General features: G+C 35.5%; 3 protein-coding genes and 2 long non-coding RNA genes across 8 annotated transcripts; 3 read left to right on the forward strand and 2 right to left on the reverse strand.

The window, feature by feature from the left end:
- Nucleotides 1-744: 744 nt before the first annotated feature.
- OPR3 (oxophytodienoate-reductase 3) lies at nt 745-4,923 on the forward strand. Its single transcript, XM_089725396.1, has 6 exons — nt 745-995; nt 1,155-1,300; nt 1,471-1,611; nt 2,603-2,733; nt 3,058-3,240; nt 4,004-4,923. Exons 2-6 carry the CDS (start codon nt 1,224-1,226, stop codon nt 4,663-4,665), a joined length of 1,194 nt encoding a protein of 397 aa, XP_089581522.1. The 5' UTR covers nt 745-995; nt 1,155-1,223; the 3' UTR covers nt 4,666-4,923.
- LOC105650579 (uncharacterized) lies at nt 2,919-9,366 on the reverse strand. 3 transcript variants are annotated; one of them, XR_016322280.1, is made up of 11 exons: nt 9,014-9,364; nt 8,394-8,520; nt 8,100-8,297; nt 7,873-7,962; nt 7,322-7,384; nt 7,042-7,116; nt 6,898-6,948; nt 6,484-6,561; nt 5,844-5,906; nt 5,340-5,384; nt 2,919-5,239 (listed from the first exon to the last, which is right to left on the reverse strand). It is a non-coding gene; the product is annotated as an uncharacterized LOC105650579 (long non-coding RNA). The 3 variants fall into 3 exon arrangements; XR_016322279.1 differs by having other exon boundaries at nt 8,394-9,364; XR_016322281.1 differs by lacking the exon at nt 5,844-5,906 and having other exon boundaries at nt 8,394-9,366.
- Nucleotides 9,367-10,970: 1,604 nt separating this feature from the next.
- LOC105637953 (12-oxophytodienoate reductase 3) lies at nt 10,971-16,728 on the forward strand. 2 transcript variants are annotated; one of them, XM_089725393.1, is made up of 6 exons: nt 10,971-11,190; nt 11,350-11,495; nt 11,667-11,807; nt 12,799-12,929; nt 13,204-13,386; nt 14,150-16,728. In XM_089725393.1, the coding sequence occupies exons 2-6, from the start codon at nt 11,419-11,421 to the stop codon at nt 14,815-14,817; spliced, it is 1,200 nt and encodes a 399-aa protein (XP_089581519.1). In that variant the 5' UTR covers nt 10,971-11,190; nt 11,350-11,418; the 3' UTR covers nt 14,818-16,728. The 2 variants fall into 2 exon arrangements, with proteins under 2 accessions (XP_089581519.1, XP_089581520.1); XM_089725394.1 differs by lacking the exon at nt 10,971-11,190 and having other exon boundaries at nt 11,216-11,495.
- Nucleotides 13,068-14,153, reverse strand: LOC149493998 (uncharacterized). Its single transcript, XR_016322282.1, has 2 exons — nt 13,535-14,153; nt 13,068-13,437 (listed from the first exon to the last, which is right to left on the reverse strand). It is a non-coding gene; the product is annotated as an uncharacterized LOC149493998 (long non-coding RNA).
- LOC105637956 (auxin-binding protein ABP19a) lies at nt 15,777-16,728 on the forward strand. The gene has a single exon (XM_012221647.4). It carries the CDS (start codon nt 15,841-15,843, stop codon nt 16,465-16,467), a length of 627 nt encoding a protein of 208 aa, XP_012077037.1. The 5' UTR covers nt 15,777-15,840; the 3' UTR covers nt 16,468-16,728.
- Nucleotides 16,729-17,566: the final 838 nt, after the last annotated feature.

Consider the following 17,566-nt stretch of genomic DNA (forward strand, 5'->3'; position numbering starts at 1 on the left):
GACCGTATCTCTCTTGGACTGAAAATGGAATAGAATTTGCAAGAATCTAGCCAACTTGCTGTTAGAGGATAAGTGAGAGTTTAATAGATTCATATTTAGATGACAGCGTTGAAAATAAATATAAGGAAATTAGTGTTGGAGACTCCGCACAGACGTAGATGATGACGATGATCTTTCACCCACCTTCCAAAGTATTCACAAGCTGGTAAAACGGCATACTAACTTCACCGGTCAGTCGCCGTTTAGGTTCGGAAATGAAAAAAAAAAAAAAATTCATGTCAAATTCTTAAACTGAATATTAGCATAAATTAGGTTTGTGGAAATGCCTTTAAATTGTGCACGTGAATTATATTTGATTCGGACTTAAATGAGACAAATAAAAGATCGTATCAAAATTAATCGACAATTTTAATTCTATATTGGATTAAAAGCATTACCCACAAGTTCGATTCTAATTTTATTTATTTACAATTGACATTTCAATTAAGTTCGATCATTAGTTTAATAAATTGAAAAAAAAAAGGGTTTGATTTTATGTATTTTTAATTCAAAAAAGTCCGAATTAGAGTAAAATGGACAACAAAATCAAAATGGGGTGGATTGTAAATATCTGTAAATTCAGAATATCCTGATATATTAGGCTACATATACGTGACAAACATGAATTTGTTAACTCATACTCTTGCTTGTATATTACAGATTAGAATTTGACCTATAAGTCAAGTGGTTTTCATTTCCTTTTTAATGTTTGTGTCCTGCCAAATATGGTATGATTGATTTATGGAGGAACCACGTTATAAAGGGAGAACCAGTATGATAATCCTCGGCAATTGCACTGAGTCGGCTGATTATTCAACCGAGTCCTCCTGAGTCAACGCGGTCGGATCACCAATCAACATATCTTTTTGCCTCAATTATACTGGGAGTCGGACCTACCATTGCATATCTGCGTGAAGCCCAGGACGGTGACGACGACCATTCGCAAGAGTTAAACAGTGCGAATCAAATTTAGATTTTTTCTAAAATTTCCCACGCTATTCTTATGGCGAAATGAAACTCCATTACCGTCAAACCCAAACACACGCTCGCTTCTATATTAATATTACACACCCTTTCTTTGACTGTCTCTTATTTATTTACTAATTTTCTTCCAGGCTTTTTCGATCACAATCATCATCATCACGATCACCAGCAGCAGATTCATTAACAAGAAGCAATTAACAATGGCCAAGGCTGGAAAAGAAGGGACCAACACCTTGTTTTCTCCTTACAAGATGGGCAAGTTCAATCTCTCTCACAGGTCAGTGAATCTCTCCTCCTTACAAACAGATTGCTTGAGTTTCAGATTAGCGAGCGATCGCGAGAGAGATCTGGGAGGGCATTTTTGTTATTGTGAGTGTTGTTAGTATTTTTTTTTTTGGGACAAATTTGTTCTTGAAATTTACGGGGTTGGTTATGGAACGATGGCAGGGTGGTACTGGCTCCGATGACTAGATGTAGAGCTTTGAATGGAATTCCAAACGCAGCTTTGGTGGAGTATTACACGCAGAGATCAACTCCCGGCGGCTTTCTCATCACCGAAGGCACCATCGTGTCTCCTACTGGCCCTGGGTAATTTTGTCATTTTACTCATGTCAAATAGCTGCCTTTTGTGGATTGGTGGCTCCACCGAGCTCACTCATTGGTGATTGGTCAGTGGGCCCCAAGAAAGAAACAGCCACTTGCCCAAATGATCTTTGTTAGAAATCTAGTCTAGACTCATTGGTCAGGTTTAACGTCTGCGGGTTTGACTACTAAGTTTTTCTTTTTTAATTTATAAAATCATAATGAAAAATTAGAGATTGAAGCGTTGAAGAATTTATTTGGTATTGATATATTTTCTTACAAAATATAACAAATCAGGTGCTAGAAATGAAACATTCTTCATATATAGAGAGATTATCGGAATTAGAAGATGTATCATAGGAAATTAATGGTTTTTAAACTACAATGACATTATCTTTTTTGCTCGACAGTATTTTTGCTTAAGACAGGAAACTTTTTAAAGGAACTTTATTGGCAGTTTTCTTTTCTTTTTTCCTTCATTTGTTAATTAATAATTGATGACCATCTATGCCTTTTGGTGAGGAGGTGACATGTTTGTGAAGAAGCTTTTAAATTGTGTTAGCGAAAGTGAGTATCATACAATTCCAAGTAATATTTTATTAGAAAGAATTGCACTCTATAACTTGAGTTGATCCATTTTGATAATCATCATCTATATGTCATGAAAAATCTTATCTCACGACCAAATTTTTTTTTTTTCAGCTCGATCTATAGGTATGGGCGGTAATGCGCCCAGTCTATGTTTATCAGACGTGGATATAAGAAAAGCTTACTGGGCAATGGGCATATAGTTTTTTTTTTTTTTTTTTTTTTTTTTCATTTTTAAGTGTGCATATAGCTCCAATAATGCATATATAAAATTGTGATCATGGTCTGTTCCTCACCCACTAGAACTCCAATAGAAAATATTTTTTCCCCTCTTTAAATTCACTTTGGGAAGTTCCTGTTTATATATTATTTCCAGCTGGATTTACTAATCTTTAGTCTCAAAAACCAGGTTTCCTCATGTCCCCGGAATTTATTCAGATGAACAAGTGGAGGCATGGAAGAAGGTGGTGGATGCAGTTCATGCCAAAGGGAGCATTATATTCTGTCAACTGTGGCATGTTGGCCGTGCATCTCATCAAGGTAAATTTCCACGCTTTGATCTGATAAAGAACAATGCCAACTTCTCCTTTTCACATTACACAACACGATGGCATGAACAAAAGCACCAGTTCTACATTTCTGATTTCAAGATTTTATACTTCATATATATATATATATATATATATATATATATATATATATATATAGACACACACACATGAACGGTGTGGGAGCATTAGGTTTCGGTTTATATCTTATCTTTAACACAAGATCCTCTTAGTTACATTATATTTGTTGAATGGTAAGCTGCTCTTATTGTTGAAGCACTGATCATTTTAATTGTGTATTCTACCAATAAATTAGTTTATCAACCCAACGGAGCTGCACCCATATCATCGACGAGCAAGCCCATATCAAACAGATGGAGAATTCTCATGCCAGATGGGTCCTATGGCAAGTACCCAACACCTAGGCGATTGGAAACCTCTGAAATACTTGACGTAGTGGAGAATTATCGCCAGGCAGCCGTGAATGCCATTCGAGCAGGTCAGTATAATGATTGCATTTATTCTTTAAGGCTTCAAAGCAGTACGAAAGCTGAATTCAAATAAAGAAAGAGCTATAATTAAATATCAAAAAAAGAAAAAAAGAAAAGAAAGGAGAAGAAAAGGACTATGCTTTCTTGAAATCTTACGAAAGGGTGTTTAGCTATGATGCCCCTCTATGATGTATCCCATGATCTACACTTGCATGCCAACTAGTGGAGCCACTATCATTGTGCCTCGTTTTGGTAGCATACATTATTATAATCAAGAAACCGGTTCAGCACACATCACTGTGGACTCACTTCCTATCCATGGCCCACTTCTGGGAGAAAGATGAAGTACTCTGGGCTAACTATGCTTTAGGTTATTGTTGATCAAGACAATAAATAAAAATGGAGTAAGATAACTTCAAAACTTCTAGTTTTTAATGACTTAATGTTTTAAAATTAGAGCTGTCCTTTGGTAAAATTTTAGTCGTCCTGCAAAAAAGGTTGCTGGATTGCTGTAGTTCGGATATTGGTATCATCGGCATGGCCTTGTGCCATAATAGTGGATCTCTTTGCGTGGTAGTTTTGATTTGAAGCTATAGGTCAATAGACACGCTATACAATAAAGCAGACACGAAAAACATATTTCAATTCTTGGGCTGACCTGATATCTATTAATTCTTCAAATTATCCAGCAAAACGAAAAGACTGTTTCTAACTGGATTTCCCTGTACTCATATCATCGACTAAAGCATGCATTGATCATGTGATTTTCAGGATTTGATGGAATCGAGATCCATGGGGCTCATGGTTACCTCATTGATCAATTCTTAAAGGATGGGATCAATGACCGAACAGATGATTATGGTGGATCAATCAACAACAGGTGCAGATTCTTAATGCAGGTGATTCAAGCAATAGTTGATGCCATTGGTGCAGATCGTGTTGGTTTCAGAATGTCACCGGCAATTGATCACCTTGATGCAGTAGATTCTGATCCACTGAACTTGGGACTTGCAGTGATTGATAGACTTAACAAACTTCAGTTAAACGTTGGATCAAAACTCGCCTATCTCCATGTCACTCAGCCTCGCTACACAGCTTACGGTCAAACAGAATCAGGCAGAGGTGGCTCTGAAGAAGAGGAAGCTCGGTTATTGAGAACATGGAGAAGGGAGTATCAAGGAACTTTCATTTCTAGTGGTGGGTTCACAAGGGAGCTAGGAATGCAAGCTATAGCTGAAGATGCTGCAGATCTGGTATCCTATGGCCGACTTTTTATTTCAAACCCGGACTTAGTTTTGAGATTAAAGCTCAATGCACCCTTGAATAAGTATGTCAGGAAGACTTTCTACACCCAAGATCCTGTTGTCGGCTACACAGACTACCCATTTTTGAGTGAAGTAAATGGGAACCAAGAGCCACTTTCACGCCTCTGAACTCAAAGTAATTGGAACTTTTGTGTATCGTATATGCATTTGAAGTTTTAATAAACATCCGGTATTTGGTCTATAAGTGAATGGCTTTGTCAAGACTTTCAGCTCAAACAAAGGTAATTATTTGTATCCTTCTTTGTTTGAAAGATTTAAAGTGTTTTGTATAATAATTTAATTCACATAAACATATGTTCAAAAGAAAAAGGTTTGTGACATTCTCCAACTTTGTAGTAAAATAAATAATTATATATATTATGGAAATTGTGATATTTAAATTAAGAAATACTTGCGGATGCTATTAAAGAAAAAGGCGATATTGGTTAATTTAGTAATTAACTATTATTTTCTAAACATGCGTTGCCAATTAGATAAGAAAATTAAAAATCTTAGTTATAAAATGCAGTAAGAATGGAAGCCTTGAAAGAATGCAGTAACATCTGCGAGTCGTTAGTACATGACGACTCAAAGATGAGCAGGAAGAGCGCTTATCTGAAATCATGGAGAGCAATCCAGAGGGTTTTTGCACAATTTCATCAACTAACACACAGCAACCATACAATGTAGAATCGTCAGCAACCTGAGAAACAAATATCAGATGTTCAGAAATAAATTCAAGAAAGAGGTCTTGTTAATTGCATTTTCATCCAGAAGAAAGTGGCGTAGTATTTGAATGTTACCTGTAATCGAAATACGAAAGACAGGTCACTTTTTTTAAGGTGCTCCTGCAAACAATGCACCACAATTGAGATTTAATTAAGTAAACTGACATGCATATTTGGAATCATATATAGGGAACATTAGCATAAGCTTTCTAACACATTTGCAGGAGTAGGTTTTTCGTACTTTGGACATAATAGAGACACGTGATCAAAATGCAAAAGAAAATGGTCCATGATAAAGCTAAATGACAAAGAGGACATTTTGTAACCAATCCGTGCAGTTGAAATGCAGTGTTCTAAAAATTAAACTTAAACATTGCACTTAATTAATGGAAAATATAGCACAAACTCCAATGGGAAGGGAAAGTCATCAATTTGCTCTCAGCTATCTGGTACTTACTGAGACTAGGTATTTTAGTTAAGAATTAATAACATGCTTAATAATTAAGGTTGAAGGAAGTCATATGAGAAACAAACCATCAGATAGTATGAGAATCCCACATTACATTGTAGCTGAAATACCTGCCCAAGAAGAATTTCATTTAACTCGCTCATTGAAGAATTTTCCCATTTGTTGTTAGGACCCTGGGAACACATTTTCCAAATAAGTTTTTAGCATGTTAGGCAAGCTCTATAGAATGGCGGAAGACCTGCGACATTATACAAGAGTGAACATTGTGGCCAAATGTCCAATATATTCACAAGATTGATGTTGCAGAAATAAGAATGTAAAGATTGATACTTGTTCTCACAAGATTGAAAATGACCACATCATCCGACAAAAGGTGCAAGTAGCACAGGTTGCAAATAAGACTAGAGGACAGTTGATGGTTTGGTCATGTTATATGTAAACCCCCATACATTCTTGCAATATATTGATGGTAGAGGGTGCTAAAGGGTGAAAAGGTAGGCCTAGAATCACATGGAAGTTATTTATCTCAAAAGATCTACCACTTCTTGACATTAGTGTGGGACTTAGCAATGGATAAAACATAATGGAAGCAAACAATAGCTGGCTCCATCTAGTTTAAGATTAAGGCTTAGTTGTATTTTTGTTGTAATCCTTAAGCATGCTTGGCAACAAAATGCCTGATCACAGGACTAATAATAATTAAGTCATGAAAGTTACACAATTCCAATTGTTATAAATTAAAATTCAAACCTGGTTCTTGTTAGCATCAACCAGAATGGCATTGGTTAACTTTGACTGTACTTCACTTGTTTTGTTCTTTACACCAACCTAAACATGAATATAAAAATTGCCAGCCAAATAAAGCTAGTCAATACAAGATACTAACTCAAAAAAGTACGAATATGGTGACTGGTGTGAAAATCAAAACTCCATCCTTACATTTGATTAACTCTAAAGGTAAAACTCCTATTGACTTTCTAGAAACTAAACTTGAGAACAATAGAACTAAGCCAAAAAGATGCAATTTGCAATAAGTTTAATCCAACGACAGTGACTACATAAAAAAAATGCTGAATACAAAAAGAAGTTGGCAGTGCATCCACATCCTACATATCCAGTCCCAGCAATCAAAAAACTTATAGGAGCCTGGAAACCAATACTCACTATGTAAGGAACCGGTGCATCCAAAAATTCCAGCATATCGTCTGGTAATACCTGGAGATTTATGCAAATAATTAACAAAAGCAAAAAATTCTAAGACCATAAGAATCACTAAACAGAATTGGGCAGACCACAGTGAAATCATACCGGCATCAATAGGCTTTGCCATTGATAGGGACGGATTAAAGGGACATTTGATAATACCAAAGCAGATAAGATTCCCTGTGTAACACATTAAAAACCAATTTATTTTAGGAGTCCAAATTATTGTTACTACAAAGATTGAATAAATCCAAATGATTCAAAGAATGGTCCAATTTGGCACTTATTGCTCAAGTAAACTGTGATTTTCAGTAGCAATATGAAACCATGCATGAGAGTATTAAACTTGCCATGAGGCATGATAGAACATGATAGAAACTCATACCAAATTAGAACAAACAACCACAATCTGCTTCTCCAGAAGTGCTCCAGCAAACAATGTTAACACCTGCAAGCAAGGAGAATTAAATAAATAAACAATGGTTTTCCTTGTAAAACCTCTAATATGGCAATACAATAAACATAAGCATTTGGATCACTATACACCAAAAGATGAACCAAGTAGAACCAATGTTAACATACAAAATAAAGAAAGATCAATATCATTAATGATCAACCAAAAGCCACGATGAAAGGAAGGGCATCCATGGTATGACAGTAATTTAATTGGTCAAAAAAATTGAAGCAACAGAATGCAACAAACATAAACAGGAGACTTCCAAATTCAATGGCTAGTCAGTTTGCAACCACTGGACAGAAGAATTTTAGTTGTTGTATATCTACAACTAGGATGAGTACAAAATCATTTACACAAGTTTCAAATGCAAACATGTTTCTCACAGGGACACAAGTTGAATCAAATTTACGCATTTCAAAACTACCAATGGCACAGAAACATAATAAACAACAATATCAATTTGAAATCCATGCACATACATTCTCTAGACGCAAGGATCCACATATGCATGCTACAGCCCATGTTGATAATGCAGTTGCCTCCTCCTCTGCCAAGAGTGCACTATGTGCCTGATAAACAAAACAACATCATGCACTATATCTGAAAAGGAACAAATATAAGAAGATTGGCATTTATAATTAAAGAAAAAGTCACCAGACATGTAATGGAAAGAGCCTAAGAGTCCACAAGCTCTCACTGAATATACCTCTGCAAATTCCAGACTTGTACTGCATGATCTCAAATCAGTTGTTGAGCCAGCAATATGTAATACTGTTTTATCTGGTCTATGATATTCCAAAGGATGAAGATGCTCCAAAGGATGAAATCTAAGCGTTGAACCCCTAGAAGGGCATTGTAACTGGTAATACTTGCATATTATCTGCAATGATCCATAGTTGTTTTCCTGGAAAATTAACAAAATTTTAGAAGCGGTCAGAGTTACCCCTAGCGATGTTTTAAACATGTGCAGAATTACCACTATGGCACAACATATTCAAACCTTAGCCCATTCAAGAATATCCATGTAATCATTAGAATCTTCTTGGCCAGAAAAGGATGCCTCATCTGTCTCTGTATCATCAGCATCACTCCTAAAGTTCCGATCTTCGCTAGGAGAACCCTGGAAACTGAGAAAGAAATTCCATTAGGCAGCTTAGGACTGAATAAGCCACCGCCACTCACATTCACTTAGTGTGTACAAGTACAATGGGATATGAGCAAACACCATGTTAAAACAGAGCTACCTCATTGTACTTGTGTACTGTTGGTTGGGGGGGGGGGGGGGGGTGACAAAACTAAGCAAATAAAGGCGAGCCTATGTGCAATCATGAGTTCAACCAGAAGAAATAGAACTGCTCTGGATATTAGAACCAAATTCCCTCAGCTTAAATTCTTTTTATGTTCAAATCAGCAACATTTAATGATGCGTGTCATCATTAGAGGAGGTAAGTATGCATAAACAACTTCCTATGAGCATTAAACAAAAGTAGAAAAAATCCTATTTGATGAGATGATGCATCCAAGATAACAAGGTTAAATAATATATGCATAGATGGAAATAATATCTCAGCAACGTGCAGAAAAAGTTTCCAACTTAGCCTTCAGCCGCTCTCCATTCACCTTAAAGTTATTAAATAACCAGTAATATTCACAAGAATCTACTAAACCCTTCAGCAAATAGGACACAGGAAAAAAGCTTAAGTTGATGGATTCATAGCCTTAGGCTCCTCAGCAGTTCCCTGTTATTTTCACACATCAATTCAGAGGAAACATGAACTCTCAACCTGCTATTTTTCCCATTCGAAACTTCATTGACCACAAGCAAATTTTAAAATAAATTTAAGAAAGTCATTGGAACGACAACATGAGCCGTGGCCACCCCTATGTGTGGCAAGGATTTGTGGATATACATCAGAAGTCTTCAGTCAAAGGACGTTAATAATGCTTTTCTGGGAGGGGACTTTTATTCATTTTAATTTTAAATAATAAAGAACTGTGTAGGGAAGTAGCCAGTAGGGGTGAATTAGCTTGAAGCGGGTGACAAAAGAGGACTGTCCCCCTGTCCTGTCCCTTCCTAATTCTGTTATAGGAGAGGGACCAAACCAATATGCGGTCCATCCATGTCTATTAGTAACATCAATTTTTTTTTTTTTTTTTTATCATAGTTTTTAGCACATATACTATTCACCTCGTTAAACTTTTCGATTAATGTATTCATCTAACAAGAAAATCAATAGGTTATTTATCTGAATTTATAAATTAAATTTTAGATGAAAGAAAAAAAAATATTTCTAAAATTAATTCAACAAATTATATAATTTATTAGATAAAAGTAAAAAATTTTCCTCGTAAAATTATAAAATGATACTATAAAATAACTTTTTGATGATTTAACAATTAACTATTGTTATTACTTTTTAATTAGTTGGCTGAATAAAAAAATAAATTTAAATTCAGTATTTAAAATTCAATCCAAACAAACGGCTTTTAAATTTCATAAGATATTTATAACATTATTTTGGGACATCAAAAATTTATTTTCTTTTCCACACACATATATTTATACTCGAGTCAAATATGATTTAGATAAAAAAATTTCATCGGTGTTTTGACTATAGATTCTGAACATTTATCACATATTAGATTTGGATAAGTTATTTCATTAATAATTTCCAAAATTATGGCTCAACGAATTAGATTTTGTACCATTAGTACAAATTTCCTTGTGCGACGTGCTATGATATGATTCTTTATTTAGTTTTGAACAATGGGAAAATAGTTATGATCCCTTAGGCTTTATCGTTGACCGTATCTCTCTTGGACTGAAAATGGAATAGAATTTGCAAGAATCTAGCCAACTTGCCATTAGAGGATGAGTGAGAGTTTAATAGATTCATATTTAGATGACAGCGTTGAAAATAAATATAAGGAAATTAGCGTTGGAGACTCCGCACAGACGTAGATGATGACGATGATCTTTCACCCACCTTCCAAAGTATTCACAAGCTGGTAAAACGGCATACTAACCTCACCGGTCAGTCGCCGTTTAGGTTCGGAAATGGTAAAAAAAAAAATTCATGTCAAATTCTTAAACTGAATATTAGCATAAATTAGGTTTGTGGAAATGCCTTTAAATTGTGCATGTGAATTATATTTGATTCGAACTTAAATGAGATAAATAAAAAATCGTATCAAAATTAATCGACAATTTTAATTCTATATTAAATTAAAAGCATTATCCACAAGTTCGATTCTAATTTTATTTATTTACAATTGACATTTCAATTAAGTTCGATCATTAGTTTAATAAATTGAAAAAAAAAACGGTTTGATTTTATGTATTTTTAATTCAAAAAAGTCCGAATTAGAGTAAAATGGACAACAAAATCAAAATGGGGTGGATTGTAAATATCTGTAAATTCGGAATATCCTGATATATTAAGCTACATATACGTGACAAACTTGAATTTGTTAACTCATACTCTTGCTTGTATATTACAGATTAGAATTTGACCTATAAGTCAAGTGGTTTTCATTTCCTTTTTAATGTTTGTGTCCTGCCAAATATGGTATGATTGATTTATGGAGGAACCACGTTATAAAGGGAGAACCAGTATGATAATCCTCGGCAATTGCACTGAGTCGGCAGCTTATTCAACCGAGTCCTCCTGAGTCAACGCGGTGGGATCACCAATCAATATATCTTTTTGCCTCAATTATACTGGGAGTCGGACCTACCATTACATATCTGCGTGAAGCCCAGGACGGTGACGACGACCATTCGCAAGAGTTAAACAGTGCGAATCAAATTTAGATTTTTTCTAAAATTTCCCGCGCTATTCTTATGGCGAAATGAAACTCCATTACCGTCAAACCCAAACACACGCTCGCTTCTATATTAATATTACACACCCTTTCTTTGACTGTCTCTTATTTATTTACTAATTTTCTTCCAGGCTTTTTCGATCACAATCATCATCATCACGATCACCAGCAGCAGATTCATTAACAAGAAGCAATTAACAATGGCCAAGGCTGGAAAAGAAGGGACCAACACCTTGTTTTCTCCTTACAAGACGGGCAAGTTCAATCTCTCTCACAGGTCAGTGAATCTCTCCTCCTTACAAACAGATTGCTTGAGTTTCAGATTAGCGAGCGATCGCGAGAGAGATCTGGGAGGGCATTTTTGTTATTGTGAGTGTTGTTAGTATTTTTTTTTTTTGGGACAAATTTGTTCTTGAAATTTACGGGGTTGGTTATGGAACGATGGCAGGGTGGTACTGGCTCCGATGACTAGATGTAGAGCTTTGAATGGAATTCCAAACGCAGCTTTGGTGGAGTATTACACGCAGAGATCAACTCCCGGCGGCTTTCTCATCACCGAAGGCACCATCGTGTCTCCTACTGGCCCTGGGTAATTTTGTCATTTTACTCATGTCAAATAGCTGCCTTTTGTGGATTGGTGGCTCCACCGAGCTCACTCATTGGTGATTGGTCAGTGGGCCCCAAGAAAGAAACAGCCACTTGCCCAAATGATCTTTGTTAGAAATCTAGTCTAGACTCATTGGTCAGGTTTAACGTCTGCGGGTTTGACTACTAAGTTTTTCTTTTTTAATTTATAAAATCATAATGAAAAATTAGAGATCGAAGCGTTGAAGAATTTATTTGGTATTGATATATTTTCTTACAAAATATAACAAATCAGGTGCTAGAAATGAAACATTCTTCATATATAGAGAGATTATCGGAATTAGAAGATGTATCATAGGAAATTAATGGTTTTTAAACTACAATGACATTATCTTTTTGGCTCGACAGTATTTTTGCTTAAGACAGGAAACTTTTTAAAGGAACTTTATTGGCAGTTTTCTTTTCTTTTTTCCTTCATTTGTTAATTAATAATTGATGACCATCTATGCCTTTTGGTGAGGAGGTGACATGTTTGTAAAGAAGCTTTTAAATTGTGTTAGCGAAAGTGAGTATCATACAATTCCAAGTAATATTTTATTAGAAAGAATTGCACTCTATAACTTGAGTTGATCCATTTTGATAATCATCATCTATATGTCATGAAAAATCTTATCTCACGACCAAATTTTTTTTTTTTCAGCTTGATCTATAGGTATGGGCGGTAATGCGCCCAGTCTATGTTTATCAGACGTGGATATAAGAAAAGCTTACTGGGCAATGGGCATATAGTTTTTTTTTTTTTTTTTTTTTTTCATTTTTAAGTGTGCATATAGCTCCAATAATGCATATATAAAATTGTGATCATGGTCTGTTCCTCACCCACTAGAACTCCAATAGAAAATATTTTTTTCCCTCTTTAAATTCACTTTGGTGGGAAGTTCGTGTTTATATATTATTTCCAGCTGGATTTACTAATCTTTAATCTCAAAAACCAGGTTTCCTCATGTCCCCGGAATTTATTCAGATGAACAAGTGGAGGCATGGAAGAAGGTGGTGGATGCAGTTCATGCCAAAGGGAGCATTATATTCTGTCAACTGTGGCATGTTGGCCGTGCATCTCATCAAGGTAAATTTCCACGCTTTGATCTGATAAAGAACAATGCCAACTTCTCCTTTTCACATTACACAACACGATGGCATGAACAAAAGCACCAGTTCTACATTTCTGATTTCAAGATTTTATACTTCACACACATGAACGGTGTGGGAGCATTAGGTTTCGGTTTATATCTTATCTTTAACACAAGATCCTCTTAGTTACATTATATTTGTTGAATGGTAAGCTGCTCTTATTGTTGAAGCACTGATCATTTTAATTGTGTATTCTACCAACAAATTAGTTTATCAACCCAATGGAGCTGCACCCATATCATCGACGAGCAAGCCCATATCAAACAGATGGAGAATTCTCATGCCAGATGGGTCCTATGGCAAGTACCCAACACCTAGGCGATTGGAAACCTCTGAAATACTTGAGGTAGTGGAGAATTATCGCCAGGCAGCCGTGAATGCCATTCGAGCAGGTCAGTATAATGATTGCATTTATTCTTTAAGGCTTCAAAGCAGTACTAAAGCTGAATTCAAATAAAGAAAGAGCAATAATTAAATATCAAAAAAAGAAAAAAAGAAAAGGAAGGAGAAGAAAAGGACTATGCATTCTTGAAATCTTACGAAAAGGTGTTTAGCTATGATGCCCCTCTATGATGTATCCCCTGATCTACACTTGCATGCCAACTAGTGGAGCCACTATCATTGTGCCTCGTTTTGGTAGCATGCATTATTATAATCAAGAAACCGGTTCAGCACACATCACTGTGGACTCACTTCCTATCCATGGCCCACTTCTGGGAGAAAGATGAAGTCCTCTGGGCTAACTATGCTTTAGGTTATTGTTGAGCAAGACAATAAATAAAAATGGAGTAAGATAACTTCAAAACTTCTAATTTTTAATGCCTGAATGTTTTAAAATTAGAGCTGTCCTTTGGTAAAACTTTAGTCTTCCTGCAAAAAAGGTTGCTGGATTGCTGTAGTTAGGATATTGGTAACATCGGCATGGCCTTGTGCCATAATAGTGGATCTCTTTGCGTGGTAGTTTTGATTTGAAGCTATAGGTCAGTGGACACGCTATACAATAAAGCAGACACGAAAAACATATTTCAATTCTTGGGCTGACCTGATATCTATTAATTCTTCAAATTATCCAGCAAAACGATAAGACTGTTTCTAACTGGATTTCCCTGTACTCATATCATCGACTAAAGCATGTATTGATCATGTGATTTTCAGGATTTGATGGAATCGAGATCCATGGGGCTCATGGTTACCTCATTGATCAATTCTTAAAGGATGGGATCAATGACCGAACAGATGACTATGGTGGATCAATCAACAACAGGTGCAGATTCTTAATGCAGGTGATTCAAGCAATAGTTGATGCCATTGGTGCAGATCGTGTTGGTTTCAGAATGTCACCGGCAATTGATCACCTTGATGCAGTAGATTCTGATCCACTGAACTTGGGACTTGCAGTGATTGATAGACTTAACAAACTTCAGTTAAACGTTGGATCAAAACTCGCCTATCTCCATGTCACTCAGCCTCGCTACACAGCTTCCAGTCAAACAGAGTCAGGCAGAGGTGTCTCTGAAGAAGAGGAAGCTCGGTTATTGAGAACATGGAGAAGGGAGTATCAAGGAACTTTCATTTCTAGTGGTGGGTTCACAAGGGAGCTAGGAATGCAAGCTATAGCTGAAGATGCTGCAGATCTGGTATGCTATGGCCGACTTTTTATTTCAAACCCGGACTTAGTTTTGAGATTAAAGCTCAATGCACCCTTGAATAAGTATGTCAGGAAGACTTTCTACACCCAAGATCCTGTTGTCGGCTACACAGACTACCCATTTTTGAGTGAAGTAAATGGGAACCAAGAGCCACTTTCACGCCTATGTATTTGAAGTTTTAATAAACATCCGGTATTTGTAAATAAAGCATCACAAGCTTTTTTTTTTTTTTTTCTTTTTTTTTTTGGTATGGAATTCCATTTGTAAATATTCGAATATTCCACAAAATTGGAGATGTTCAAAAAATCTGAAAGAAGGTTAAGATGATACTATGCTCAAGGAAGAGTTCTGTTTTATTTCTTGTACTGATTGCACCGTTTACAATTTTACATGCATTAACTTAGAAAATTACAGATTAAGCTGTAATTTTTAATTTTTATCTTAAGAACATAATCTGGATATCGTAGAAGATGGGGAATTCATAATATCCACACAGTTTTGATGGACATCATTTAAGTGAAAGAAGACTTGCAGAAACTGTTATTAGCTGTCAAAATGTCTTTTTATGCGCTAATTTCTGTTTTTACCCAACCCCCATGTGCTAGTGGACCAACAATAGTGATATTACCTTCGACTGTTCTTCTTGGAGTTTATTTCTTTACGAGGTTCAATATTCTTGATTGGAATTGCTTGATGACTACACTCAAGTTTAACATAACAATGGCTAATTTCCATACCATGAAAACCAAAGGTTTATGATGTGATATAGAAGAATGATCAATTTAGGAACTTCAAGTATAAAGAATTTTAATCCTGAAACTAATATTAAGTAGCAAGAAAATTGTAAAATTTAATTGACGGTTAACGTAATTTTCTTGAAAGGGCAAGAAAGATTAGAAGAAGCTGATGAGGTGAATTTCAAGATTTCAAGATTGGACAAAAAATGAAAAGAGAATTCTTGACTTTCATCCAAGAAGATTACAAGACCACATGTTTGACAGCTTAAAAATCTGTCGTTTCTCATTGAAACGACTAGTGGATTCCTGCATGGCATAGGCACAGATCCTGTAACGACCACTAAAATGACACCAAAAGGAAATCTTTATCACTCCAGTATCTCTCTATATATAAATGGTAGCAAATATCCATCACTCACGCCCTAAAGTGTGAATTTTAGAACAACTACTCTCAGAAAAGATGATTCTTGCTATCTTCATTGTCTTTTCTCTTCTCTCTTCTTCCTATGCTTCAGTGCAAGACTTTTGCGTTGGGGACTTATCAGGTCCTGAAGGCCCTGCAGGATTTTCCTGCAAGAAAGCTGCATCAGTTACAGTAAAAGATTTTGTTTATTCTGGGCTTGGCGTTGCAGGAAATACAACAAACATTATAAAAGCTGCTGTTACACCAGCATTTGCTGCACAATTTCCTGGGGTCAACGGGCTTGGAATTTCCATGGCTCGTTTAGACTTGGCCCCTGGAGGAGTTATTCCGTTCCATACACATCCAGGAGCATCAGAAGTGCTAGTTGTAATACAAGGGACAATTTGTGCTGGTTTTGTTTCCTCTGCTAATAAAGTTTTCTTTCAAACACTTAAAAAGGGAGATATTATGGTATTTCCACAAGGTTTATTGCATTTTCAAATAAATGGAGGTGGGTCTCCTGCTCTTGCATTTGTTAGCTTTAGCAGTCCATTTCCAGGTCTTCAGATTCTCGACTATGCTCTTTTCGGAAACGACTTGCCGTCTGACATTATTGAGATGACTACCTTCCTAGACGCTGCTCAGGTTAAGAAGCTCAAGGGTGTTCTCGGCGGCACAAACTGAGGCCTATAGGCCACATTGTCAAGTTTTAAGTAATAAAGAGTCTAGCTAGTCAGTGTTAGTGTTTTTAATTTCCAATAATTGTTTCTTGAAGTTGAGTTGTGGTTCCTGTTTCGTTCTTGAGTTTAAGTGCAAAATGCAATTTTAATTTAGGAAAGGCAAATTAAACGCCTTCAGTTGTGTCAGTAGTAACTAGCATATGTGCACTGTTGGACAAATAAATGCACGCTGTTTATCAATAATTTTAGATGTCATTTTTGTGTATTTGGTCAGTTTTTAGAAACAACAGAAGGAAATGGGTATGGATTGAATATGTGATAACCTTATCTACAACTTTGTATGGGTATGGATTTACCAAGAGACACAAATCTTTTACCTGCAACAAAAATCAAATCCTATTCTAGTCACTGCTTATTTAAAAATAATATTATATATATATATATATATATATAAGAAACGCTCAGTAGCCTATAACGTGCAGTGTCGAAATGTTAAAGCCTACGTATAAGTCCAATTTATCAAATGAAAGCCCAATAGACATACCCTGCCATTGTTTTTTATTTTGAAATGTTCAGGCCCAAGAATAAGCTCAAGTAATCCCATGAAAACCCACCATTTCTGGCCCAACTTCTCTAGGGTTTTTTTTTTATTTATATATCTATTTATATAATCCATCAATCCTATACAAATAATTTTTTATTTTATTTGTCCTAAATAATAGGCCACTCTTGTTTGGAGAGTGCAATTGATTTGCTAATTCTTTAACGCCCCTCTATTCAATTTGTTTTGTCATCAACAGCTTTCATTGGCATGAAATTATTAAAATATTAGTTTTTTTTTTTTTGAAAGAGTATTAAAATATTAGTATTAATTAATATAGGAGTGCATTGAAAAGATGGAGGCAAAATTTATTAATTAATTTATTTGAAAATAAAAACAAAGTATATTTATTTATATGAAATGGATAAAATATTTAATTAAAGTTATGATTTGAATTTTCATAAATGAAAGAAAATAAAGATTTGCTGAAGGAAGAAGCAAAGACATTAATTATTACTGTAGTTGTCTCCAACAAATGATTGATTGGACAAAATTTATGTCG

The sequence above is a fragment of the Jatropha curcas genome, chromosome 8 (genome assembly GCF_041381405.1).
Source record: "Jatropha curcas cultivar XTBG-Jc1 chromosome 8, XTBG_Jcur_1.0, whole genome shotgun sequence".
Taxonomy (NCBI): Eukaryota; Viridiplantae; Streptophyta; class Magnoliopsida; order Malpighiales; family Euphorbiaceae; genus Jatropha; species Jatropha curcas.